Source organism: Aspergillus thermomutatus, assembly GCF_002237265.1.
Source record: "Aspergillus thermomutatus strain HMR AF 39 chromosome Unknown NODE_171, whole genome shotgun sequence".
In the NCBI taxonomy this organism is placed as follows: Eukaryota; Fungi; Ascomycota; class Eurotiomycetes; order Eurotiales; family Aspergillaceae; genus Aspergillus; species Aspergillus thermomutatus.
In genome coordinates, this window is record NW_020798220.1 from 466 (window position 1) to 26568 (window position 26103).

A 26103-nucleotide genomic window follows, 5' to 3' on the forward strand; every position below is an offset into this window, starting at 1 on the left:
CACTGGCATAGTCCCCTGCTGATGTCTCAGACTTGAGCTACAGGTATCTATCTGGATGATAAGTGACCAATATCTTCCTCCAGTGAGACAGGTTGATCCCAGACATTAATATCCCGCTTAATCTATCTGCAAATCACATACAACATGGCAGTACCACCTTTCATTTTCTGGGGGCTGGGAATGGGATGGTATCACTTCGGCAATTTCCTCATTATTATTATTGCTGCCTTATTATGGAACATCCCGATATCCTGATATATATTAGCCCAAGCAACCTACCGTTACTAAGACGACAGAGTGTAGTCTTGTCTACCTCTATAGCAGTCGTAGGGAAGAGGGATGCAATATTATTGCAGTGAAGGACCCAAACGGAATTGTGCTCAACGTCTATCCACATGGCAAACCCACGTCTTGATCATCCATGGCTCCGGACTGAAGAGTCGAAATGTTCCTCGGATTGCGAAATACGCGCATTCCCTTCGATCATGATGATGATGAGATCAACAGATCGCCTGTCGATTCCTTCTTAATGAGTGACACCGACCCTGGATTCTCAAACATTTTGTGATTCAACTTGGAATATCATCATCTGTCTTAACTTTGTACTTGGCAACTGATATTTGATAATTATAACAAAGAAAATGTTTCATTTCTTAGGTCTGACCGACTAAAATTATCTCTGGGAGAGACATACCAATAATGGTTACTATCTACGGAGCACAGTACCCGATACTACTATCAAGTCTGCCGAGTCACTCGACACTTTGCAGGACACTATTAGTAGGTACTAGACAGACACTACTCCGTAGAGTGACTAGACTAGGAGATTTTTACTTTCCATCACCAACACAAGTTCGTGTCAATGCAACCGTGGACCTGAGCCAAACCACACCCGGACTAGGACATTAACCTAGAGGGCTATTGTTGTCTGCAGTCTGAGACATCGCGGCTCAAGCTTTTTTTCTCCAGTACGTATGTAGCTCACTACTGCGCCGCTCGCTTACAGTTGCACTTGCACTTGCAATGCTACGGTTTGCCTGTGGCCAAGTGGTTTCCCCGGTCGGTCAGTCCGTCTGACGGTCAGAGTCAAGACTCAAACTTAGATTCTTGCAATTTTGAATACCTTCCGGCCGAGTTTGGGCACATTCACCCTCAGCCCAGTCACAGGTCTTACCGCTCATGAACAATCGACGGCTGAGGTGCATCCCACGCGCCTATCATCATGAGCTGATCCTGTGCAAGATGGGTCTTCTCCAGTTTTTGATCCACTAGATCGGGTGGTCGGTTGCCTGCCTACATTGTCCGATCAATCACGGTGTCTGACCACCTTCATCTTTGATGCAAGCTGACCTCTGAGCACTCAGTTCCTGCCTTAGACCCCTCGAGTCTGAGACGGTACGCTGGATCATCGACCCAGGGGACAATGCTAAAATCCTGCGCTCCCAATCAGAGGCGATCCTCGGCTCGGTGGCAGGAAAAAAACTCGACTAATCCCACGGGTGCCTCACGGCGACACTACTATCTATAGTTTTGTCCTGATGACTCTAGTTTCGATAGTCCACGGTGCGCACGCTCAGCCTCCTCAGTAAACTCGCTCATGGTTTCCTCCACTTCTTTCTTTCATAAGTAATCGACGGGGACCAGGGTACTATTTACTGCTGTCAATTCCCCGTCCTTGTAGCAACAGAATCATTTTTGTCACACACACACACACACACACCTCTTTGTTGACTGGACGACAGCCTCCTGAGCCCTAAGTCTTACCGCATATACTTACAGTCGTTACTTTCAAAAGTCTTGCCCCAGTATCATCTGGTACACAGCTCTCTTGCCTGACGCAGCGCTCATTTGCTCTGCATAACGCAACCATGTATTTCAAGTATGCAGCAGCAGCCCTGACTGCAGTGCTCCCTCTGTGCTCTGCACAGACCTACACAAATTGCAATCCCCTTGAGAGTGAGTCTTTTTCTTACTGCAGATGATCTATAGCAGCTTAATTAACGATTGCGCCGCAGAGTCCTGTCCGGCCGACAAGGGTCTTGCCGCATCCAGTTACACTGCCGACTTCACCTCAGCTTCAGCTCTGGGTCAATGGACCGTCACTGGAGGCAGTGTTCCCATTGGCGCACAGGGCGCTGAGTTCACTGTCGCTAAGAAGGGTGATGCGCCTACCATTGACACCAACTTCTACTTCTTCTTCGGAAAGGCCGAAGTGGTGATGAAGGCCGCTCCTGGTACCGGTATTGTGAGCAGTATCGTCCTAGAGTCGGATGATCTGGATGAGATTGACTGGGTAAGCCTGCTTGTTCACCCGATTTTCTTCTTGAACCGGACTAAGAAAGCGCAGGAAGCATTGGGCGGTGATACCACTCAGATCGAGACCAACTACTTCGGTAAAGGCGATACCACGACCTATGACCGGGCCACTTATGTGGGCGTTGGTACTCCTCAGGACACTTTCCACACCTACACCATCGACTGGACCAAGGATGCGATTACCTGGTATGTTGACGGCGCGGTCGTGCGTACGCTTGCATACAACGATGCCAAGGGTGGCACTCGGTTCCCGCAGACTCCTATGCGCCTGAGAATCGGCTCCTGGGCAGGCGGCGACCCCGACAACGGACAGGGTACCATCGAATGGGCCGGTGGGTTGACCGACTACAGCAAGGGACCGTACACCATGTACGTCAAGTCGGTTCACATTGAGAACAGCAACCCTGCCGAGTCCTACACCTACTCGGACAACAGTGGCTCATGGCAGAGCATCAAGTTCGACGGGGCCGTCGATACCTCGCCTAGCCCTTCGGTGACCTCGACGACCAGCAGCTCCACCAGCACCACTAGCACCTCGAGTACAAGCACTTCATCCACCACCACCTCAGCCCCTACCACCACTCTGGCGACCACCACCAAGCCGGCTACCCAGTCCACCTCGACCACTACTGGAACCGGTTCCAGCTCTAACTCGAGCTCTGGCTCGTCTACCGGCTCGGAGTCCACCACCACCGGCCCTAGCTCCAGCTCCAGCACCAGCACCAGCTCCGCCTCCGGATCTACCACTGGCAGCAGCGGTGGCAGCAGCAGCACCGGCTCTACTACCGGCTCCGGCTCTGGCTCGAGCACTGGCTCCGCCTCTAGCTCCGGAGCCTCCGCCACCACATCTCTCTTCCCCGGCGCCGCCACCTCCATCAAAGGGTCGTACACAGCCTCCGTCCTGGTGTTCAGCGTGGTCGCTGCCATGCTGGGATTCTAACGAAATGATTTCCTTGGTTTAATGCACGATGCACATTAATGAGATGGCTACGTCACGTCTACAGATTTTGGGATCGGGATTTTCGCGATGGAGTCGGATACTCCATCGTTCTTGTATTTGATTCATGTTATGCCCTTGCCATGCCTATGCCTTATGCCCCGTACATACAACATATATACATAATTAATGAAACTACTCTACCCTTTCAGGACTCTTTCATTCTTTGACTCGCGAATTAGAAGAAACGTTTCTCGTAGGTATTCTTCATTGAGATATAATTATCGATCGTCAATCATAACCGGTAATTGATGTAGGCGCAGCTTGTCTACTCTCCTCCAGTCGCGCAAACTCTGGAAATCACATACACTCGTCGCGAACGTTACGTTACGTTGCTGATGCTGATGCTGATGCTGATGCTGATGCTAATGCCTATACCAAATTACCTTTCCTCCTTTGCAGGCTCTGCAGATCGATATACAATCTCCGAATCAGATCAGCCACAGGCCGATGGTAATTCGCCGCCTGCCGATAAGAGTCGGACAGATACGTGTTCCTGCCCATCCCCATCCCCGACGTCGACGTCTCATCCTCCCCAGAACGCACTGGAGACGTCCTTCCGGTGAACGGCACGATCGCGTCGATGAAAGCCCAGAGACCCTTGCCGTTGCCGTTGCCGTTGTCGCCACTAGCCCCGTTCCCGGCAGTTGTCTGGGTGCCAGGAAAGGAGGGAGGGGCGCGCATCTCCCTCTGCACGATCTCCTCGATAGACTCGAGGTGGTCGTCCAGCGTGGCAAAGTCACCGCACAGCGCCTCGGCCTTGGACTGCATGCGCGCCGTCAGCTGGTCGAGGTATGCTTCCCGGCGGGCCAGTTGGGTTGAGAGTCTGGCGTCCTGTGCGACGGAGCGGCCTCGGCCTCGGCCTGTGCCGGTGCTGTCGTCGGTGGCTGCGGTAGCGAGGAGGCTGTCTGTCGCGGAGTGGATGTCTGCTTTCAGGGAGGCGAACTTGCCGGTCGCGGTGCGGGCGGCTTGTGTGCAGCCGGCGAATTCGAGGTCGAGTTCGTGTTTGGCGGCCGGGTAGGCCTTTTTGAGATTCGCGTGGAGGTCGCGGAGGAGGGACTCGGTTTGTCGCAGGGTGGGATGTAAGATGGACATTTGGGTGAGGGTGATGTTAAAGAGGGTTTCGAGGCGGGATTGGGAGGTTAGGATGGGGTTGGGGTTGGACTGCACTGAGCGGGATTGCGGGATTGTGGATGGTGGGTGCGGGTAAGGAGGGATGCAGCTCGCTGGGTAGAGGGTTGATACTGCCTCGATGCTGCAGAGGGTTTGATATTGGTGGACGAGCTCAGGTAGAATGAGAAGGTGGGAGATTGCCGCCATGAGGAGGAGGTTGATCAATGCTCTGATGTATCTTTCCATGCGCGTAGAGCTAGATGTTGTTCCAGAGCTGATGGACACGCCTTCACCTCCCTGTGAACTGCGCGCTGCTGCCGTAGAGTCTTCCAAACTCGACGCTCCAGACTCTCCCTTCTTCCCTGGCTGATCGGATAATCGCTTGTGTCTTCGTTTGACTGTATGCGTGGACCGCGTGCGAGAGCGCAACTCCGGCACTACCCAGGAGGCTTCTGAGATAGGTACTTCGCATATTGACGGCATGATGAGCTCAGGACCTGATATTGAAGAACCAGATGTGGTCATCGAATGGCATCCCTTGCTCTGGTCTTCTTTATTTGCCTGTCCTTTTCGCTCGGATTCTTCTGGTAGATGCTTCTTTTGCAAGGATGAGGTTGACGCCACAACCCAGGACTCGCCCAGTACAGAGCTCTCTGCTGGGCAAGCTGAGCCCGGAGACATGTTGAGTATATATTTGGGCTTTTTCACTTTATTCGTATATGCTTCCACTTTTCGGCGTCTTGGATTGACCGTCGAACTAAAGATCGCAGTGCGCCAGAATGATGAGCATTAAGAACCGCTGCAATCTCAACCGACAGATATATCTGTCTTGATGCTCTCGCAATAAGAGTCATCGCATTTATGCCATTGCGAAGTAATGCGCTGATGTGTCGATCGAAACTGTTGTTATAGTGGGGAAGCGCACATGCCATTCGTTGATTTCCCAATCGGGCCGATCCAGCTGGACCTTCGCGTCGTGTCGCGGAAGAAAAATTCCTTGCCATGAATTAACCAACCATGCGTCGATTATCCGCTCTCTCCTGGCAGCGCTCGTTCTCGAAACGACCAGTCTTCGACAATGGCGCGAAAAATTTTAGAGCGCCGACCACGAGACTGCAATGGCTGTCAACGACATCAAGCCGATCCTGTTCGTGCTCCGAAGCGCATGCTGAACAGTCCCGTCTCCCAGCATCCACCGCGTCGAATACGGATTACAGAGCTCTAGGAACCGCTCAAGATCTCTTCACCACCTCTATCTACAGTCCTGGATCGCCTCTCTTTCTACCCAACGGCACCCACGTCATCAACCGACTGATCTCGTTTCTCCGCACCCAGTACCTTCAATACGGATTCCGCGAAGTTCTGACGCCAACGATCTACAAGCGTTCTCTATGGGAGGTTTCGGGCCATTGGCAGAATTACAAGGATGACATGTACGAGGTCAAAGGTCGAGGAGCCACGGGGGAAACCGACGGAGAAGCGGGCGAGGACGAATCGTACGGCCTGAAACCGATGAACTGCCCCGGCCATTGTCTCCTTTTCAAGTCGCAGAACCACTCATATCGCGAACTGCCCATCCGCTACGCCGATTTCAGCCCTCTCCACCGTAACGAAGTCTCGGGATCCCTGAGCGGGCTTACCCGTGTCCGACGATTCCATCAGGACGATGGTCATATTTTTTGCCGACCGCAGCAGATCAAGGGGGAGATCGCGTCCGCGCTGGGGTTCGTCGACATGGTGATGACGACATTTGGGCTGGGACCATACCGTCTCGTACTTTCTACTAGGCCTGAGAAGGACTTTATCGGGAGCCTGGAGCTATGGGACAGTGCGGAGGCTCAGCTGCGGGAAGCCTTGGACAACAGTGGGAGGGAATGGGCGATGAACGAGGGTGATGGTGCTTTCTACGGGCCGAAGATCGACATTCAATTGCAGGATCAGGCGGGGAAATATCACCAATTATCCACTATTCAGCTGGATATGAACCTGCCGCAACGGTTCGGGTTGGAGTATCAAGTTGCGGAGGGTGAAGAGGACTACAACCCGGCGACTCCAGGAAGAGCGACGCCCGTGCTGGTTCACCGGGCCAATTTTGGGTCGCTGGAACGCTTCCTTGCCTTGCTTATCGAACAATATGCCGGTCGCTGGCCGTTCTGGCTCTCCCCGCGTCAGGGGATCATTCTGACGGTCAACCAGGATGAGGCGGTGCTGAAGCAGGCGCAAGAAGCTGCCGCGAAAATTTCCGGCTTCCGTCCTCTTGTTGCTGGCCAGGGCAATGCAACCTCTCCAAAGCCTCTTTCATCCGTCGACTCGACATTCCTGATCGATGTCGACACGAGTAGCCAGACGCTCGGGAAGAAGATCCAACGGGCCAAACAGATGAAGTACAATCTGATTTTCATCCTCGGGCCTAAAGATGTCGCGGACTCGAGTATCACTGTGGATGTGACAGGTCAAATGCAGACCAAAACAGATGCAAATGGACAGAAATTGAAGGAAGTGCTCGAGACAAGGCTGGGGGAGAACGCTCTCCACAAGCCACGGGCAGTCAGGCTGAAGGTCGATGAGGTCCATGATCTGTTGGTACAGCTGGAGAAGCAATTTGTCTGATGTATCCTATGTCCTATCCTTGTACTATAATCTCGACTACTATCCTGTACCATAGCCCAGTTTCATATACGAGGCAGTGATCCACATCCATGCCCAATCGAGTATCACCCCCGTCCTCCGGCTTCGGGATGCCAAGTCTCTACGGAGCCACCATTATAGAGGTTAGGGCTCTCGGCTCTCACTTCCAGCCTTGTTGCAACGAGATCAGCTCTTCATCTGAGACATTTTATGTCAATTTAAGAGTTGGCTTGAAGGAAGCAGGACCTCTTTGCGAGACTAATACTATCTAATGCGAAATGATTATCTACTGACTCCTCGTCTATGTTGCCGAAATCGGGGATGACAGCATGACTTCTAAGTTGCCCAGGACAAATACTCCGGAGTATCACCGACAGAGCCGTCTTGGACTTCATGGCGGCATGCCGTTATTTGACAGTCTCTTAAAGAAGCTTTTATGCTTTTTCCTTTCTGATCCGCTCTGATTGAGGATCGCTCGTCCATTCGACTTTCGGATTCCATGTTCCACACACACCCCCCCACCAACAGCGACAACGTTATTCCTCCTATTTTTCTTCCAGCTCTTCTAGAAGACCAGCAAGCAGCCTGCGAAACTTCCCGAGTCGCTGCTAGCAGGGCAGCATTGCCCCCTCATCCCCTCTTCCCACTCGCCGCCGATTCTAGTCCTTCACCCCCCCCACTACCGCTGCGACCTTTTCTTCTCTCTTCCCTTTTGTTTTCGCCTCTTGTTGTTTGAGTCCAATTCTTCTCATGGAGGGTTCCGCGCAGTTTGTTCGATCTCCCGCGATCATATTGATTCGCCTCCCTCGTTGATTTCATGGTAGTCGAACCAAGTAAATCGGGCATGGCCGACATCCCGTTGAAAACGAATCTGACTCGGAAGAGCGCCTTCTCATGTGAGGCCTGCCGCAAGCGCAAGGTGGGTTTTCCCCCTGTCCCCTCGGGTGAATTCCGAAGAGGATGTGAAGATACGGAGAAAGGATCCTCGACGGTTTGGACCTTATTTGCTTATCGGATTGGACACGGAGCTCATCGACGTTTGACTATTTAGGTAAAATGCAACGGTGCCAGTCCGTCGTGTTCGCGTTGTGCAGCTCGCGGGGAAACGTGCGTTTATAGCTTGTACGTCTCCGATCCGTATCCCCGGCCGTTCCTGCAGCTTCCTGTCGATCCCTTCTCCCTTGCTGACGTGTTGAGTTGTCCTCAGAGCTCCGACCCTATCGTACACCAAGCAATTAGAAGCTCGAGTCGCACAGCTGGAAGATGCTCTGGCCAAACTGCGGGGTCAGCAGCTGTCCGAGACAAACGTTCGGAAAGCAGGCTCACCGTCGTCGGCGGGTGAGTCCAGTTCGAGTCCACGTCCTTGGACCAGGATAAAGGAGGAAGAGGGAAACGAGCCTAGCTTGGCCAGGGACTTTGAAGGTCTCCGGATCGAGCACGATGGCCGAATATCTTTCCACGGTCCTACCAGCTTGTTTCAGCTCCCGAGTGGTGTTTTGAGCGAGACCTCGTCATCTTCCAATCTTGCCATGCAGCTAGAGGGACGGAAGGAAAGGCTCATCAACAATGCTTGGAGAGAGAGGGCATTTGAGCAGCTGGCTGCCATGCCGGTAGGTGGACTCTTCGTCTCCCGAGAGGACAAGGCTCACTTTGGGATTTCGGCAGGAACCATTCCAATATCTTCTTGACTCTCACTGGTGCTGGATTCAGCCACTTTTCAACTTCGTTTACCGACCTGCGTTTACTCGTTCGTACCCACATCGTCCGATGTCAGAAACAAAAGTGCTTACGATCTCCAGGCGATATGAAAATCAATGGTCCTTATTATTCGGATACACTTCTTAATGCAATTCTCTCTCATTCGGTACGATGGTGCAAGGCTGAACCCAAAATTGGCCCCATCCTCGAATCCTTCGATGGCGGCGCTCAATTCTCTCACCGCGCTGTGTCGGGGTTGTATGATTCGTTAAAAGTCGGCTATGCTGGCATTCCGACCATCCAGACGTTGCTCCTGCTCAGTGCACAGGAGTGTGGGCGAGGAAATCGAACACAAGCATGGCTGTACAGTGGCATGGCCTTTCGATTGTTGGACGATCTCGGTATCTCCATTGATAGTCGCAAGTATCCGGATTCGGCTCAATTGAGCGACGAAGACATTGAGATTCGGAACCGCCTCTTTTGGAGCTGTTATTTCTGGGACAAGCTGGTGTCATTGTACTTTGGCAGGTCGCCAACCATGCAGAACTCTCACGTCAGTCCCCCGCGAACTATATGTGAGTTGTCTCTTCCCTGCCTAGCGTGGTTCTGTTACTCATAATCTCTGGCAGTGGATGATACGTCTGAAATCGAGATCTGGACTCCTCATGGGGTTATTTTCCCAGAAGGCACTCACTATCCGCCGACCCAGGCTCATTCTACATCATGTTTCATGAGGATGTGTGGATTGGCGGAGATCCTGAATGAGATCTTGATTCATATTTACGATCCTATTCGACAGGTGTCTGAAGCAGAGTTCCATAGTTGCGTCCAGGAGCAGGCGAGGAATTTGGCAGAATGGTGGGATGAGTTGCCAGACTACCTGAAGCTGGTGGCTATGGAGCTACCTCCATACTCGCCACCAAGCCATATCGTGATTTTGAAGTGAGTTTGTCTCCGTTACGATTCGATGTCACTATTTGTCTGACGGCCTCCTCTACAGCTGCTTGTATCATACGATCAACATCCTCCTTCATCGTCCGATCCTTTGTTCAAAGAGAAACCGCGAGGCATACGATAAAAGTCACCTGGTCCAATGCATGACGTCGGCGACTGCCATATTATCGCTATACGACCTCTACCGTCGTACCTTTGGCGACGCGCATGTCGTGCTCTCATTAGCATATAGCGTGTACACGGCTGCATCGATATTCCTGCTGGAAATCCAGGCCCTAAAATATGCAGCGCCCGGTACACTCAACAAACTGAAGTTTTGCATCCTTGCACTCGAGCGAGTCAAGGTTTCAAGTCCTGGTAAGTCACGGCACTTCTCTCACACCGACAAGACTATGCTAACTTTCTTCAAGTCATCACCACAGCCCTAGGCCTCATATACCAAGAACTGGAGAAACTCCGAATTGACATCCACATCCAACTTCCACCGCCGCAGCCCGAACATCCACGCTCACAACCAACCTCGCAACCAACCTCGCAACCACACTCACGAACTCACAGTCAATCCCCCAGCCAGCACCCCGGCCAGCCCACTCTAAATCTGGGCAGCGGCTCCCGTCACGTCTCCCCGGCCCGCCAGGCACCAACCATACCAACCTCCATCCCCGCGCCGCGCGTCACAAACGCACCCCTGCTACACCAGGGCTACGCATTCCAGCAACCCGTCGCGGATTTTGAGCTGTCCCAGACGGGGGTGCCGCCCATGCCAGCGACGCATCTACTCGGCGGCATACCCGACGCGGTGATGACGCTGGACAATCCGGGTTCCTACGAGATTACGCCCGAGGTATTCGAAGCGTTCTCATATGCGGAGCCCATCACGACTAACATGACGTCTGCATTTGAGTCGGGGTGGAGCAGGACAGGATGATCATCCTGGAAGTTGAACGGACGAGTGCCTGGATGCGTGTAATTTTTGATGTAATGGACTGTTGTGATATCCATGGAGTTGCGTTACTGTTCGTCATAGTATATTCATTTTGAAAGTGGTAGAATTGTATGAACAGATTCATGCGTTCTGCACATCCATGTACAGTCAATGTTGGGAATGAAAATGTGCAAGTGAGATGGTATATACACAGCAGCCGTAGCACAAACAGGAATTCAAGACCTCAGGGTAAAAGCTCATACAGAAACGTTCCCCCAACCCGGCCTCTTCTCACCAAAATAAACGCCCGCGTCCATTTCAGCCGTAGAAGCCAAAGACGAACCGACCGGTCTTGGCTTCGCTCGCCAGCGTAAGTACCACGGTCCCTCGAAGAGATCACCCATCCGCTCAATTGGCACGCCTTTCGTCTCAGGCATCCAGATGCCCAAGACCACGAGCCCCGAGAAGCAAATGGTCGCCCAGAAGAGGTAGGCGCCCCAGACATCGAGCGAGACGAACATATTCGGGGTAACGCGGACGACAGCGAACTGGAAGAACCAGTGCAGCGACATGCTGATCGCGTAGCTGACGTTGCGGATGCGGGTGGGGAAGATCTCCGTTCCGTAGAGGTACGGAATGGTGCATAGGCCGATGGACCAGCCGACGGCGTAGATGAAGACGGAGGCGATGGCGGCGTCGGAGGCGGAGCGGTTGGTGCTCGAGCCCGGCTGCAGGCCCATGTATGCTCCCATGTAGATGTGGGCAGCGAGCTGGAGGCTCAGCCCTGCGAGGGCGCACCGTCGGCGGCCGAGGTAGTCGATCAGCCCCCAGGTGAAGGCCATGGTGAAGACCAGCTTGACGATCCCGTAGGCGCCCGAGGAGACGAGCGAGCGCGCGTTGCCGTCGACTCCGGCGTACTGGAAGATGGTGGAGACGTAGTAGGTTATGCCATTGCCTCCGGTCCATTGGGAGATGGTTTGCATGGCCATCAGCAGCCAGAATCGCTGCCGGTAGTTGGAGTTCAGTTGAGTCTCTTTGAATGCTTCCCAGTGGGTTACAGACGCCAGATCCATCGCCTTGGTCCGCACTTGCGCATCGATGGCGTTGAATTCGTCTTCGATCGCTGGGTCGGAGATGCCTTTGCCACGCAGACGAGCGAGGACTGATCGTCCTTCGTCATGCCGGAGCCTTGAGACTAAGTAGCGAGGCGTTTCGGGTGCAATGAAGGACGCAAAGAACGCAATGCCGACGGGCATCAGAGGTATGGATTGCACGAGACGGTACTGAGTCCGCGTTGGGGCCATATGCAGACTGGCGCCATAATTGATGAAGAAACCTGTTGACAACGTCAGCTCTGTAAGGCACCCCAATATCTGGAAGATGGTGACCCACCCAATGCCAATACAGCCAACAATATAACCATGTAGATACTGACCACCAAACCTCTAGTTCTTGCAGGGGCTAAACGAGTATCACTGTGTCAGCAATTTGTCTCAGTCAATTGTGTCCAAATCGCGCATCCCATACCAATTTCGGACAGATACAACGGTGTGGTAACTGTGAGCATTCCAGCCCCTAGTCCACTCCACAGCCTCGCCGCAAGAAGTAAACCGTATATACCAGAGGAGAAGACCTGAACGAAGAGACCCGAGGCCCATATCAGACAAGCTAATCGCCACGAGCGCAGCCGGCCCAGACGATCGTTCAAGTCCAATGCGAGCAGGGCGCCAAACGCGGCACCCAAAACGTTGAACGAGGTGATGTTGGCCTTCCGGTTCGCCAAAGCCGTCTTGTTATTCGTCAATTCAGAAGACGCGAGATGGTAATCGTTCACAAACGACTCTAGATTGACACTGGCGCTAAAGCCACCTTCATCGTAACCTGTAGATTGACGACATGCACGGTCAGTACACGAATTGGCAGATATCGAGAGGCGCATATACCTTTCGGAATACTCCCGCAGGCAATAATCAGAATGACGACGGCGTAATAAGGACTGGTGGTCCACCGCGACCAGTCAATCGCCAGCCGCATGATGGCGACTGAACGATGACATGCGGGGAAGAACTAGACAGAAACAAGCACTAATTCAAGGTCTGCGGGGAAAGCTCTTGATGGAGACGATGGAATTAATTTGCCAATTGATTGGTATAATTTGGACAATCGGATTAATGGATATCCACCGAGGCCTCGTTTCTGGGAGATTGAGGTCGGTATCTTCCGCGGGAAGTGGGAAAAATTCGCAGACGCCGAAAAAGCACATGACAAGGGTCTCGCTTCGGCCAACTTCCGATGAGACTGATAGTCTCCTTGCGCATGCAGGCAGCATCTTTCATTTCTTAGACAGGGATAGTACTACGGAGTACTGTCACCTATGGCATCAGTTATATTGACTGATGAAGAGGTGAGTCTTCTAAATTCATCAATCCTTGGAGTCCTCCGATGTTAACAGTGGTCAGGGCAGATCTACCGGATGGATCCGCTGGCAATCCACTTTAGTTTCCGCTTCAGGAATTGTCCTGAATGAAGAAGTCGAATGGATCAATGGAAAGATCTGAGGAATTTGCTATGAGCCGATGTCCCGTTTGGGCTCGGTTCGCTGCCCTTGATTTGCAGACACGGACACCTTCCGCTCCTTGTGTCACAGCACTTCCTTTTGTTCAACCATGTCCACCTACTAAAGCATTCTGTGATACGGACGCAAATCGTGTCCATTCCTTCCTGTTTTCTTTTTCCCTTCCCCTCTAATACCCATGCTTCTCTGGTAAAGCAAACGGGGTTGGGACTCTCCTCATGTTCATGATCCTAGCCACATTCCTTGCTGAGGTGGCACACTACGTGGATTCTCGGAGCTGGTTTCTGCGATGACAGCCCTTTGTATTGATCTGCTGAGACGAGCAGTCCTGAAACGTCGACTTCTTACGCTCGTAAGTTCACCCTCGCTGGAGTACCCGACATCCAACCATGTCAAACATACTCACTCCCCTCCAGTCCAAGCCATGCCTTCTCGACAGCTCATCTCGAGCCTCACTCTGCCTGGCAGCTAGAAAGACCGAGCCGATCATCAAGGATGACCAACTCACACATCCCGTCCCCCTTAAGCACCGTATCCCCCCACGATCATGGGATAGCCACATGCACGTCGTGGAACCGAACCGGTACCCGGTCTCCCCAGGCGCAGCATACATACCATCCTCTCACACCCTCGAGGAGGCTCTGGCCTTCGAATCTACCCTGGGAATCAAGAACGTCGTTCTGGTCCAACCATCCATCTACGGTACCGACAACTCATGCCTCCTCGAAGCCCTCAAACGCATTGGCCCGTCTCACGGGCGAGGAGTGGTCGTCATTGACCCGGCCACGACCTGTTCCACCACTCTCTCCGCATGGCATACACTAGGCGTGCGCGGAGTCCGAGTCAACCTACAATCCGTAGGCAGAGTCCTCTCCGAATCCGAGCTGGCAGAAGCCCTCTCCCAACACGCAGAGCTCATCCGTCCCCTCGGCTGGATGATCCAGCTTTACTTGCCTCTCCACATGATGCCCATGCTCAAGCACATCGTTCCGTCCCTCGGAGTCAAAATCTGCATCGACCACTTCGGGTGCCCCGTTCTCCCTCCAAAACCGTTCATCACCACTCGTCAATTCAATCCATACACCCTCCCAGGCTTCTCGTCGCTTATCACCCTCCTCCAAGCCGGCCAGACATACGTCAAAATCTCGGCCCCGTACCGCCTCAGCAAGGACAAACAACTGCGCGATCTTGAGGTCGTTACGCGGGAACTTCTAAGCAGGGGCCCGAGGCGGGTAATATACGCGACAGACTGGCCGCACACGCGGTTTCATGGGGTTGACGTTGGCCCGTTCACCGAGTTGTGTCTGCGATTATGTGCCAGTGAGACTGGACTAACTGATCGGGTGTTCAGGTTGAACGCGGAGGAGTTGATGGGTGGTACTTGACTACTCCAGCGGTGATCGAGGCGCAGTGCTGCGTAGCGACGATATGACTTACGACTTGAATGTATTTACGGCGTTGCCTATTTTCCACCAATCTTGTCCATCACATGAAACGGAAAAAGACCGTCATAATCTCGGTCAGAGTCCGATGAGCCGGTCTTTGTGTTAGTCTGTCTCCTTAATTGTAGTGGATGGATTTGCCGAGACGTCGGCAGATGGGGGATTTCCGTCTCTCCACTTTTGGCTGGCGAGTCATCTTAGTCCAGGTTTGCAATTATCATGAGTCATGAGGAAGAAGTACGACGATATATGAAGACTCATCCCGAAATGCCGAGGTATTGTCATGTTTGACTCGAAGTTTGTCAGGAGTCAATTGTCTCCTCAATCATCCACATCAATCCCCTTCTTCTGTTACTCATAATCACGCAGCAGCAACAGACAATATCATATCACCAGCCACATCCTTCACCATCATACACAACACCATCTACCATATACACCACCCTCAACCTCCCGCTTCCTACAGGTCCTGGATATACCCATTTGAAGTACAAATAAAGATATGCTCCTATCACCCATTAGCCCCCGCCCTCTCTTTCGCCCTCTCACCCCAAGCACAGACAATCAACTTACAATCGTATAACAGCAAACCGGCACCGTCCCGTCATTCGGGCACTTATCCCCCACCGTCTTCGGATCCGCAAGCGTACCTACACAGCATCAGCATCAGCATCAGTCAAGAGGGAAAACCCAAGGATGATCAGCAGGCCGCACGTACAATTCTCCGCCTGGAGCGAGCCCTGCGCGTACCGGGCAGGGACCAGGTCATCGCAGCAGTAGGCTTTCTGGATGAAGTTGGATTTGTCCTTGGCCATTTCGCAGTAGTAGCTCAGGTCGGCGCGGGCGAGGGTGAGGGTGGAGAGGAGGGCGAGGGCTATGGGGTTGAGTTGCATTTTGGTGGTTTGTGGTTTGTGTTTTGTTTGGGTAGTGAGGTGGAACTTGAGGAGATGTGCGTTGACAACGGGCTGTTTCTGTTAAAGTAGAAGGGAATGGGATGTACTTATGGATGGTAGGGCGCGTTTGTTGTGCGGCCTGCGGCCCTTGATTGTAGTATTTTGGTCCCTTGCGTTGTTTGAGATGGGCGTGGTATGTGGGTGAAGTATGGATCATCATGCAGGGACGTAGATGAATGATAATGATCCGCGTTCCTGTGGGTGGAACATGTTTTACTAGTACTTGCCTTTGCGGAACTGGTTCCTGTATGGAGTATGTACTTGCTACGTTCAAAGGGATCATTAGGCTACGTACTCGTAGAAGTACGTAGACACTGACACGGACGTAGTTTTATCCCTTGCGGCCTCGCTGCCAATGGCAATTCAATTAAAGTGTAATAGATTGATTCACATTGTTGCTGCAAGCTAACACTGTACAAATCTAGTTGAGGTTGACCTCGGAAGGACCGGTAAGATCCAGGCTCGTCTTGACGGTCACGCTCTGCCGGCCAGAGTCAAAGGAAGCCTCGTTTACGGACCTGGAGGCAGTCACACCGCGAGGCGCAGCCTTCTGGCCGAGCAGGGTAACAGCGTTGATCTTCAGGTCTGTGCGGAGACCGAACTTGCCCTTGATCTGGAGACGGCCCTTGCGGTACGTGAACTTCAGCTCGAGAGTGGCACGCTGCTCGAGGGAGTCGCCGTCGTCGAGGTACAGGCTGCCCGAGGCGGTGCCGTCGAGGCCGGGGGCGATGATGAGCTCGAGGCCCTTCTTGCGCAGCTCGGTGGTGGTCATGGCGGACTCGGACCGGATGGGGATAATGCTGCCGCCGCGGATGTGGATGGGGATCTCGGTAACGTCGATGTTGCTGAGGGTGACGTTGGCTCCGTGGCCGCGCAGGGCGGCGCCCGTGTTCCAGTCGTAGAAGATGTCGTCGGGGAAGTATGCGTCAACCGAAGTCTGATTCGCGTCCCTCACGGGGCTGACCAGGATGGCGTCGCCGTAGAAGAACTGCAGGTCATTGCTGAAGGTGTTCTTGTCCTCGGGGTAGAGGTAGAACATGGGCTGCAGGAAGGGCTCGCCGGTCTGGGTCTGGCGGTGGAAGGCAGTGTAGATGTAGTCAAGGAGCTTGTAGCGGATATCGATGGCCTTGCGAGCGGATTCGGCAACGGTGGGCCAGCGGTAGAACTCCTGCGGGATCGAGGCGATGTCATTGTGGTTGCGGAAGAAGGTGTAGAAGGCTCCGAGACGGGCCCAGCGAGCGCAGAGCTCCTCGGTTGTGTTGCTGCCAAAACCGCACACGTCGGATCCGATCATGGGCACCTGGAACATCGAGGCGAACGCAACCATCTGCGCGATGGAGATGCGGTACTTGCCCCACTCAGCGAGGTTGTCACCCAGCCTGGCGGCGGTTAGTACAGATTCACGAATTGATCTCGGGGTTGCACATACCAGTGTCCAACGTGGGCGCCAGCACCGGCATATGTGCTGCGAGTGATGATCAAAGGCCGCACGTCAGGGCGACGGTGCTGCATGGCATTGCGAGAAGCGGAACTCATCACTGTGGAAAGGTTAGACTGGGCTCGCGACCGGGCCGATGGGCGCTACTTACTGGTACCATAAAGGTTGTGAGTGTCATACTCGGCATATCCCTCGCCGGCATGGATGATGTCGGTGTTGATGGTCTTGTTGCTGATGGAGCCGGCTTCGTTGCGGATCTTGTACGGAGGGTTGATCAGGTCACGGTTAGGCAGTCCAACCTTAGATCCCTTGGTGGACCGCTTCGAGGAGGACGAAGGTTGGAAATCACCAGGGAATCCGGGCAACGGGCGTGGGTTGCTGGGACGAACAGGGGGAGCGGCGGGAGGCAGATCGTTCTCCTCAGAGTAGGCCTCGGGATCGCTGCAAGGGTAAGGGCAGAAGTTCGCGGCCTCGTTCATATCGATCCACAGACCGTCAATGTCGACGCCGGTCTCGGTGTTGAAAAACTTGTCAAACTCGCCGTTCCAGTACTCCTGGATGTCAGGGTGGAACCAGTCGGGATAAGCAGTCACACCAGGCCAGACGGCACCTGTATAGGTGAGTGGTCTGGGGTGTCATTGATGTTTACAGGTGAGACTGACCCTTGTAGAGGCTACCGTTCTGAGTCTGCAGGAAGATGCCTTGCTCCATGCCGTCGTTGTAGCCGACGTTGTCTAGGCGACTGTCAATGATAACCCCGCTCCGTACTTGGAAAAAGGTGACTTACCGCTCACGCTGACAGCGGGGTCGACCATGACGATGTAGTGCTGATCGTGGTTGTGCAGATATGTCACCAACTCACGCATCTTCTCAAGAGGGAATCGCTCAGGGTCAAGAGTGAACACCCGTCGTCTGTCCATGTAGTCAATGTCGGTCCACATGGTCTCCAGTGGAATCTTCGCCTGGGTGTAGTTGTAGACAACCTCAGCAACCTCGAAGACATCACGGTAGCCGTATCTGCACTGGTGGAACTAGAAGAGGGTTAGACAGGAATCCGGCAGATCGAAAGACTGGGGAACAAACACCGAAAGCCCAGTAGGCCTGCATGGCGGGAAGACCGACGACTTTCGCATATTCGATACTAGCGTCCTTGGGGGTGGCACCGGTAAAGAAGTAAAAGTCAAAGACGCCCCCTAAAGTGTTGTACTCCAAGTACTGCTTGCCGTCCTCGGTCTTGTCGATCTTGATGTCCATGCCGTTGGAGTTTAGTAGGAAGACACCGTGGGTGCCGTCTTGGCCACGGTGGTCATAGTACACGGGATGAGTACCGTACAGGTTGGTCTTCTCAGGAATACCATAAGCATCACGGTTCCACAGAGTACGCGTGTAGTTTGTGGTTTCCAGACGAAGAGAATCAGTGTGCTCTCCGAGACCGTAGAGATAAGGATCCTCGGGCAACCAGGTGCGGAGGTTCAGATACTGCGACTGGAAGATCAGGTTCGAACCGGTGGTGTCGAAAAGCACCTCGCCGCCTCTCTTGACCTTAAAGGAGAAAGGATTCGCCTGATAGTCGAACTTGAGAGCTGACTTCTTGCTAGATCCACCTTTGCCATCCACGCGAGGGAGAACCGACTCGGAGACTTGGTAAACTTCCTCATCGGCGTCGTAGATCTTAACATGGAGACGTTCATCTAGAGAGAAGTAAGCTCAAAAAACCATTGCCTTTCAAAGCTGAAATACCTACCAGTCTGGTATTCCACAAGAAGTTTCAGGTTCTTCAAGTCCGTGCCGTAAGTGTTGCACGGTTTACCGGCCAAGGTCAAATCCGCCGTCAAGGAGCTGTGGCCCTGCTTGATATTCGTGGCCTTGTAACCAGGACATTCCTGGCTGTTGTCCCTGGCGCCGATCACGGCAGCTCCCACAAGAGGGGCGAGAAGTAGCAGCGATCCCAACATGTTGGGCTGGAGACTTGAGATCGGTACTGGGGATGAAATGAATCGAAGAGCGAGAGAGCGCAGGTTTATATGCGTCTGACCTGGGCCCTAGCGGCAGAACATTCCATCGGACGCACCTTACACTTTCCCGGAGCACGGCCGGTGGCACATGCGTTCTTCTCGCTGTATGACAGACATCGGACACATCAGATCAATCAGATCCAAGTATGCGGGACGACTGCTCGGAGATTGCGCCTGGGCCGAAGTCTACAAGGACCCGGCAATTGGCCGGCTCGGAGCTGGGCAGGGGACCATGAGAGCTCTCATGAAGGACTAGACTGGATTTACTCAGTTGAACCCCATAAATGGGGTCAACCAGCGGGGAAGAAATGGAGCAAACAAGGATGGTCATCAATTTGTATTATTGCAGGGTCTTGGTCAGTCGGTCAAATATCGGGGTTCCAACCAGTCCGCTTTTGGTGCCCATGATGCTGATCTTGTCCAGGACGGGAACTGGATAAGCCGAATATTATGCACTATAGCATGCGCTCTATTGGCATATTGCAGGGGATCATGCACCCAGTCAGCTATTATTATTGCCAACTCGTGTCGATCTTCGAGACTTCGTCTGTGTTGATAACTTCATATATGTTAGCTTTGAACCAAATGAAGTTGTGAGCTCAACCTTTGACAGACCGAGCATCTTGAACTGCAAAACGCAAACAACTTGGCAGCTTCAAGGCCATCGATGCCGGCCCGACATCGAAATCGTCGTCTCTGCCAAGCATCCATACCCCACGCTGACTGGCTGGAGAGCAACAAATCACCAGATGCCAAGGGGAGTTTTCCCCGCTTGTCTCCCCGCTGGGATGGCAGGTCGAGGCCGGGGATCCCAACACTTCATCAGGGTAGTACTCATTAGTGATGAAGTAGGTCCTAGTGATGGCACGGTTTCATTAGAGATTGTACGGAGTACTCGAATCAGTCAAGGTTCTACCTCGTATTCCATAAGATTCTGTCCGAAGAGGAATAAGGATCACATGATCACTCATTTTAAGAGCGTAGAAAGATCGATCCCCATCATCCCTCCTGATACTGCATCTCGTCGGTCCTTGTGGCATGTAAATAGTTTCTTTTGAGAGTAGGAAGTGGAATCCTCTGAGATATGCAGGCCAAATATGTACTTTTTGTGTTTTGCATCAACTGTGCTCACTCACATTAATATCACAATAAGAACGGAATTGCGATAAGAACGATGTATATTGCCTAATGGACCCTGACCTCGGCCATCAATAAATCTTCTGACAATCGTAGAGCTTCTTCAGAATGTTCTAAAGTTGATGAATTGCAATGCCGCTGAATATGAAGAATGCCGAGACCCATAATGCAAGTGGTCAGAGTCAACGTCGGATACCATACCCTAAGAATTCTAGACCCAGAAAGCCTAAGCCAAGATATGGCCTAGTTGCTTAAAATGAGCTACACTGCCCTCATCACCACCGAATATCGAAAGAAAGGAGCGAAATCTGTCGGAAAGCCAACCAGATACTCAACCAAACTTTGAAAAGAGAACTTCGAAATGTCTATATTCCCAGCCTGGATGCACATATAGCAATCATCAAAAACAGTACATGGCATGGTCATTATCGCAATGCAAAGAACATGACAGGTATGCGCGTGTCGTCGAAAAGAATCAACAAGACAATCCCAACACGATTCCAAACCCCCTAAACGCCATCAGTATAGACAAGTTCCAAGTTAGACCTACTGCTCAGCCGAAGCAGCCTTGACGTCTTCCTCCGAGCTCATGATCTGGACCTTGATGGCTCCAGTCTTGGGGTTCGCGGCCGTCTCGAACGCCTTGAGGGCATCCTCCAGCGCGAACCGGTGGGTGACCAGGCGCTTCAGGTTGATCACGCCGTTCTGGATCAAACGAATGGCGCGAGGCCAGGTGTTGCAGTAGCGGTACTGGTACTGCAGGTCGATCTCCTGTGTGCTGAGACGCATGAACGGGATGGTCATCTCGTTCTTGCCGACGCCGATGACAAAGACCTTGCCGCCGAACTTGACACTCCAGATGGCGGAGGCCACACTGCTCTCTACACCTGTGCATTCCAGCGCCAGGCGGGGTCGCAAGGCATCCGGGCCGGAACCTTGGCCGTCGTTGAAAACATTGATAATCGCATTGGCTTGCTCCTCCGCGGAGAGACCAAATTGGACCTTGTAGGTGCGCACTTCGGGGACAAGAGACTTGGCGAACTCCAGACGTCCTTCGTCAATATCCGTAATGACGAGCGGGGTGGCACCGGCAGCTTTCGCGCTGAGCAGGGTGATCAGACCAATGGGACCAGCACCCGTAATCAAGCAGGGATCTCCCAGACGAAGTCCGCTGCGCTCGATTGCCGCAAGAGATACACTGAGGGGTTCCAGCAGGGCTCCATCCTCGAAGCTCATGTCGCCGATCTTGTGGCACCAGACGGCGGGGTGGTTGACATAGCGTCGCAGCAGTCCGTCAACGGGGGGTGTGGAGAGGAAGGCGACATTCAAGCAGCCGTTATAGCGTCCAGTCAGACAGGGTTCGCAGGCGTGGCAGGGAATATTGGGCTCGATAGCAACACGATCGCCGGGTTTCAGGGATGTGACATCAGGAGCAACCGCAATCACTTGACCAGCCGACTCGTGACCCAGGATGTGATCACCCTCGACGATCATTGGGCCAATGCAACCCGCATGCCAGAAGTGCACATCAGATCTTTGTGTTCGAGAATCATTGGTCAGCTGCTGCGTGCGACATGAGGAAGTAGGACACAAAGAATAAGAGCAGCATACCCGCAAATACCTGTGCTGCGAACCTCAATCGTGACCTCACCAGGCTTCAGTCCGTTGCCGCTCTTGACATCCTCCAAGGTTGGTGTTGACTCCGCGATCCATAGATCGTGCTTGGGGTTTGTGAAGACGCCAATGTTAGGCTTCTCGAGAACAGTTGTGGTTGCGGTAGCCATGGTATCCGACTCGTGGCGAAAGGACTGGACAAGACAAGCAGACGAGGAAATCAAAGGGTATAGAGCGTCAGGGAAGGACTGTGAAAGGGATAGATGGGAGGGTAGTGGCGGGATCAACAAGCTTTAATACTCGAGTTGCCCCTCTAAGATAAGAGCACAAAAATTTCATGACGGATATTCAGCTGACGCTGGCCGAATGATAATCCTCCATGATTATGGAAGATCCATAGGTGGGCAGCATGAATCAGCATCAGAGCTCCAGAGTGTTGCATCCTCCTGCGGGACACAGAGTGGGATGGATGGAATGGACTGGATTGGTGTGGAGTACTAACGGTTGTTTGTGTAATGGCCTGTTTAGCCGGGTTTCTGTTCAGTGTTCACTCTGTTCGACTGTTGTCCCCGCAGTCCGCGGGGGTTTTCCATCTGAAACTCTCTTCATTGGTTGAAACCAGGCTCAAGATCTTCAACTGGAGTATCCAGTGATACAGATGAGTTGTACTTGTCGGAAAATTGAAACAGCACCGCAGAGGAAAAGGAATGTGTGCTCCAGATGCAGTAGTGTGTACTCCGTAATATAAGCTACCTAGGTATGGAGTATCGCTTGCCCTGAGACAGCTGCTCCTGTATATGGCATGGACAATGACACTGATCCATGATAAAAACAGCTCGATGGCGACAACGTCGACTTGTGTTGCAACAATATCGATAGTTGACTACTCGATGTATTCACCTGAAGGTATTCTCAATCACCCTGGACGCATCTTGACCTTCCTGATGTATCTTAAACACCACGGTTGAAATGATCACTCGGTTAAATCAGTATACAAAAGAGGTTATTTTAGCCTCCGAGTGGATCTCAAAGCGTCAATGATCCATGAAACCCAGCAATTACGGAACCAAAAAAAGAAAGAAAAATATATCACAAATCCACGATATTCAATGGTCGCACAAGAACCTTCAAAAACTCGTTGCTTCATTGGTTCATCCCAAATGCGGTGCCTCGACCAGTCCCCAACAGTCCTATGGACCGCGGCCCAAAGTGGCAATTCTCCGGCGGGCTCGTCATCCTTTGGTGGAGAATATCATCCGCGCCGGGCAGTATCTTACCGACATGATACTCGAGCCAGGCCACTTTCCGACGGTTCATGTCTTTCCTGGACTGGATCATGCCGAAAAAGCGATATACTTGCTCTGAGCTATGGAGTATGAAAGATTCGGATGCTCACATGACCAGTGTTTACTTGACGGGATTGAGTCGCGATGGGACGTGGATTGTCACCCTCGACATGCCAAAAGAAAACAGTCAGATTGGAGGGATCAAAATAATGAGAAGCCGCACACAAGAGCGATGCGCAAAGGTCCGAACCAGAATAAAACCAGGCGGTCTCTTGTTCGCCCCGGTATACTGACGCCTATCCATCGCCCTCTTGCAGAAGCAACGGGCTGATACTCTCATGGATAATCTGCAGTCGGACATTGAGAAAATGAACTAAGTTACTTACAGGGATGGTTTGCGCACCAGGTCAGAAAATAACAACAGTCAGAGACTCTTTGAGAATGGTAAGTGACACATCTATCGGCAAGCCAGAGACCCGTTCTAGGTGTTGGTCAACCGATGAGTAGACATGAGCTATTGAGCTGATATTGACACCACAGTATCTCGAAACACCTTAGATTTTCCAGAAGAAGCTTATCTCATTCGTGTCCACTCCAAGCCGGAATGAAGATGCAATCTCCTGGGCTATTTGGTACTTTAGCCCAAGGACCCCGCGCCTCTCACATGGATGCTGGGGCCTCCTCTCGCAATCTGTCCAATCCCAACTGAGCATCTGTTGCAGGCTTGTAGATCATCATAGCGATATTATGACGTCTCTGGCAGGTGTACTGCTCCTTGTGATTGGTACGCACCAAGTCACTGGAGTTTAAGCATATGGATGGTCAATATAGAACCTTCACCAGTCGAAATATGGACTAGACTGGTGATGAATAGACAGTTTTAGTCATGCCAGAGATTCCGAGACCGTTCTAGCACCGACGGTGACGATGTGCAAACAATCCTGCTCTAGCATAGACCAGGTACTGCGGCAATGCCTGGGTCAGTCGCGCTATTCAGTGAGTCGACTTGCCCAGAGAGTACAGACCTCAAAAGAGAACCACCAAGTATTGCAGTGCAATTTACAACTCAGTCGTAGCAGCTTATTGTTTTCAAGCCATAGACTGTACCAGATTTAAGAAATTTCATTGCAAATGTCTTCTGATAGGATATGCAGAGCTTCCCTAAAAAAGATTCCCCTGCACTCATGGCTGACCACGACCGAGATAAGACTGGTATATCTGGCCCTTGCACGAGTCTCAGGCCGGAGAAGTTTTGTAATTTAATCAGACGTCCCTATGAGTCAACAACTCAGAAGATTCTGTGTTTCGCTACACTTTGCGGCAAGCTTCATTAGTCGTGGGTACGGTGTGTTCTCAGACACTTCAGCCCACGTCTGTAACTTAGTCGCACAGAAAGAGTCTCCCCTGGTCCTGAGGAATAATCTCGATTTTCGAGTTCTTCGTGCTGAATCTCTTAGCAGTACGGAGTAAGTAGAACAGAGAAGGGATCCGAGCTGAGGGCTTGAAAGTGATGACCACAAGATCGTTCTGGCATTGGCGGTCAGTGCCACGGAAACATTGACGTTTATATCTTCTTTCGATCAAACGAGAGCATCCCTGATGTTGCTTGACAATATATGGTGATGGACGAATGGAAAAGTCACGTTGCCAAAATCGTGAAAGTGCCCCGTCATCACGTGATCACCAAGCGGCCTTTTCCAATTCCCTGAAGTTCCCGAGCGTCAAATCTCAGACTTCGGTCCTTGCAATTGCGCGATAATCCAGTGTTTCCGGCTACTGACCTCCCGCCATTGGACTACTTTGTCCCTCGCCGGTGACCCTCAAAAGTTGTCTCTCTTTTTCTACCGTCTTTCCCTTCCAGTCGCCATCACAATGCCCGTCACGGCTTCCCGTGCCGTGCTGCGGCAATCGCAGTTCCTAACCCGCAGAACTGCGGTCAGATATGCCTCCAACACCTCTGAGGCTGCCTCGAAGGCCAGCCAGACAGCCTCCCAGGCTGCCTCAAAGGCCTCCGAGGGTCTCTCTCGTGTCACTTCGACGGCTGGTCCTGCGATCTCAAACGCTGCTCAGGGTCTCGGCAGCGCTCTGAGGAAGGTCGGTGGAAGAACCGGGAAGGTCATTGCCTTTGTCGACTGTAAGCAGATTCGTTCCCCTTCCTGCCATGTTTTGTCCTTTTGGTTGATGGTGGAGCGATTGGCGTGGGTGCATGACCGCTGATTTGGTCATCATCCTGGTCCATCGCTCAAAAATCATCGTCCCTTGATACTGCTCGCCGAGTTTCCCTATTCAAAGCTGACTTTTGTGCTCTTGCAATAGCTTTGATACCCCCTACTATCTACTACTCCAAAGTTGGCCTCGAGCTTGCTAAGCTGGTATTCCGTGGCCAGAACATGACTCCCCCGTAAGCGCATTCAACGCCGTGCAAGACACCAGGCGCACACGCAGTCCACTGACTTCCATATTAGCAACCTGGCTACCTTCCAGGCTTACTTCCAGCCTCTGGTTAATGCTGCTCGCAACCCCGCCACCCTCAAGAACTTCTCTCCCCAGAACATCATTTCCCGGGTTCGCAATGCCAACAAGAAAGAGATTGCTTTCGCTGGCGTCACCGCCGCCGAGGTTATCGGTTTCTTCACTGTCGGCGAGATGATCGGTAGAATGAACATTGTTGGCTACAGAGGCCACGCTGAGCACGGCGACCACCACTAGAGCAATTTCAATCAATCATACCTGGCCTGTTTTCTTTCCCTTTGTCTTTTGTTCTTCCTATGCACTGTACTATTGTATGATAGACGATGGAATTCAAGCTGTTGTCTGAGGTAAAACATCTGAAGTCGGGGGTGCCATGACATGTTCCATGTGTGTCGGGCACTTGGCCATGAAGAGGTCGGTTGTGACATCCGGCTGATACCTGGGGTGACTTCGCTTCAAGAATTTCGACTGGGATCCGAAAATATAGACAGACTTCCTATCATAGAATACTGCTTGTTTCATTTCTTTCCTGTGACCCAT

The 26103-nt window shown here is 52.4% G+C and overlaps 10 protein-coding genes across 10 annotated transcripts; 5 read left to right on the plus strand and 5 right to left on the minus strand.

Moving 5' to 3' along the window:
• Window positions 1-1868: 1868 nt before the first annotated feature.
• Window positions 1869-3256, plus strand: CRF1_1 (glycoside hydrolase family 16 protein; the record flags this gene model as incomplete). The annotated part of the gene is made up of 3 exons (XM_026754153.1): window positions 1869-1956; window positions 2016-2772; window positions 3142-3256. 3 exons carry the CDS (start codon window positions 1869-1871, stop codon window positions 3254-3256), a joined length of 960 nt encoding a protein of 319 aa, XP_026612455.1.
• Window positions 3257-3685: 429 nt separating this feature from the next.
• Window positions 3686-5107, minus strand: CDV56_100828 (uncharacterized protein; the record flags this gene model as incomplete). Its single annotated transcript, XM_026754447.1, has 1 exon — window positions 3686-5107. One exon carries the CDS (start codon window positions 5105-5107, stop codon window positions 3686-3688), a length of 1422 nt encoding a protein of 473 aa, XP_026612456.1.
• Window positions 5108-5443: 336 nt separating this feature from the next.
• CDV56_101099 (threonine--tRNA ligase MST1) lies at window positions 5444-7036 on the plus strand (the record flags this gene model as incomplete). Its single annotated transcript, XM_026754718.1, has 1 exon — window positions 5444-7036. One exon carries the CDS (start codon window positions 5444-5446, stop codon window positions 7034-7036), a length of 1593 nt encoding a protein of 530 aa, XP_026612457.1.
• An 835-nt stretch (window positions 7037-7871) lies between these two features.
• On the plus strand, window positions 7872-10634 carry CDV56_101471 (putative C6 transcription factor; the record flags this gene model as incomplete). Its single annotated transcript, XM_026755090.1, has 8 exons — window positions 7872-7973; window positions 8106-8176; window positions 8262-8664; window positions 8720-8801; window positions 8854-9327; window positions 9382-9694; window positions 9753-10063; window positions 10117-10634. The coding sequence occupies 8 exons, from the start codon at window positions 7872-7874 to the stop codon at window positions 10632-10634; spliced, it is 2274 nt and encodes a 757-aa protein (XP_026612458.1).
• A 254-nt stretch (window positions 10635-10888) lies between these two features.
• On the minus strand, window positions 10889-12665 carry CDV56_101895 (putative MFS quinate transporter; the record flags this gene model as incomplete). The annotated part of the gene is made up of 4 exons (XM_026755514.1): window positions 10889-11967; window positions 12024-12092; window positions 12159-12512; window positions 12575-12665. The coding sequence occupies 4 exons, from the start codon at window positions 12663-12665 to the stop codon at window positions 10889-10891; spliced, it is 1593 nt and encodes a 530-aa protein (XP_026612459.1).
• Window positions 12666-13595: 930 nt separating this feature from the next.
• Window positions 13596-14591, plus strand: CDV56_102265 (putative TIM barrel metal-dependent hydrolase; the record flags this gene model as incomplete). The annotated part of the gene is made up of 1 exon (XM_026755884.1): window positions 13596-14591. The coding sequence occupies one exon, from the start codon at window positions 13596-13598 to the stop codon at window positions 14589-14591; it is 996 nt and encodes a 331-aa protein (XP_026612460.1).
• Window positions 14592-15108: 517 nt separating this feature from the next.
• CDV56_102461 (uncharacterized protein) lies at window positions 15109-15541 on the minus strand (the record flags this gene model as incomplete). Its single annotated transcript, XM_026756080.1, has 3 exons — window positions 15109-15156; window positions 15222-15298; window positions 15367-15541. 3 exons carry the CDS (start codon window positions 15539-15541, stop codon window positions 15109-15111), a joined length of 300 nt encoding a protein of 99 aa, XP_026612461.1.
• A 481-nt stretch (window positions 15542-16022) lies between these two features.
• Window positions 16023-18994, minus strand: agdC (putative alpha-glucosidase; the record flags this gene model as incomplete). The annotated part of the gene is made up of 7 exons (XM_026756205.1): window positions 16023-16980; window positions 17031-17139; window positions 17191-17649; window positions 17702-17773; window positions 17827-18070; window positions 18123-18730; window positions 18784-18994. The coding sequence occupies 7 exons, from the start codon at window positions 18992-18994 to the stop codon at window positions 16023-16025; spliced, it is 2661 nt and encodes an 886-aa protein (XP_026612462.1).
• Window positions 18995-20737: 1743 nt separating this feature from the next.
• Window positions 20738-21975, minus strand: CDV56_103152 (NAD(P)-dependent alcohol dehydrogenase; the record flags this gene model as incomplete). The annotated part of the gene is made up of 2 exons (XM_026756771.1): window positions 20738-21725; window positions 21803-21975. The coding sequence occupies 2 exons, from the start codon at window positions 21973-21975 to the stop codon at window positions 20738-20740; spliced, it is 1161 nt and encodes a 386-aa protein (XP_026612463.1).
• Window positions 21976-24963: 2988 nt separating this feature from the next.
• CDV56_103610 (F1F0 ATP synthase subunit g) lies at window positions 24964-25800 on the plus strand (the record flags this gene model as incomplete). Its single annotated transcript, XM_026757229.1, has 3 exons — window positions 24964-25225; window positions 25408-25492; window positions 25557-25800. 3 exons carry the CDS (start codon window positions 24964-24966, stop codon window positions 25798-25800), a joined length of 591 nt encoding a protein of 196 aa, XP_026612464.1.
• Between the last annotated feature and the right edge of the window lie 303 nt (window positions 25801-26103).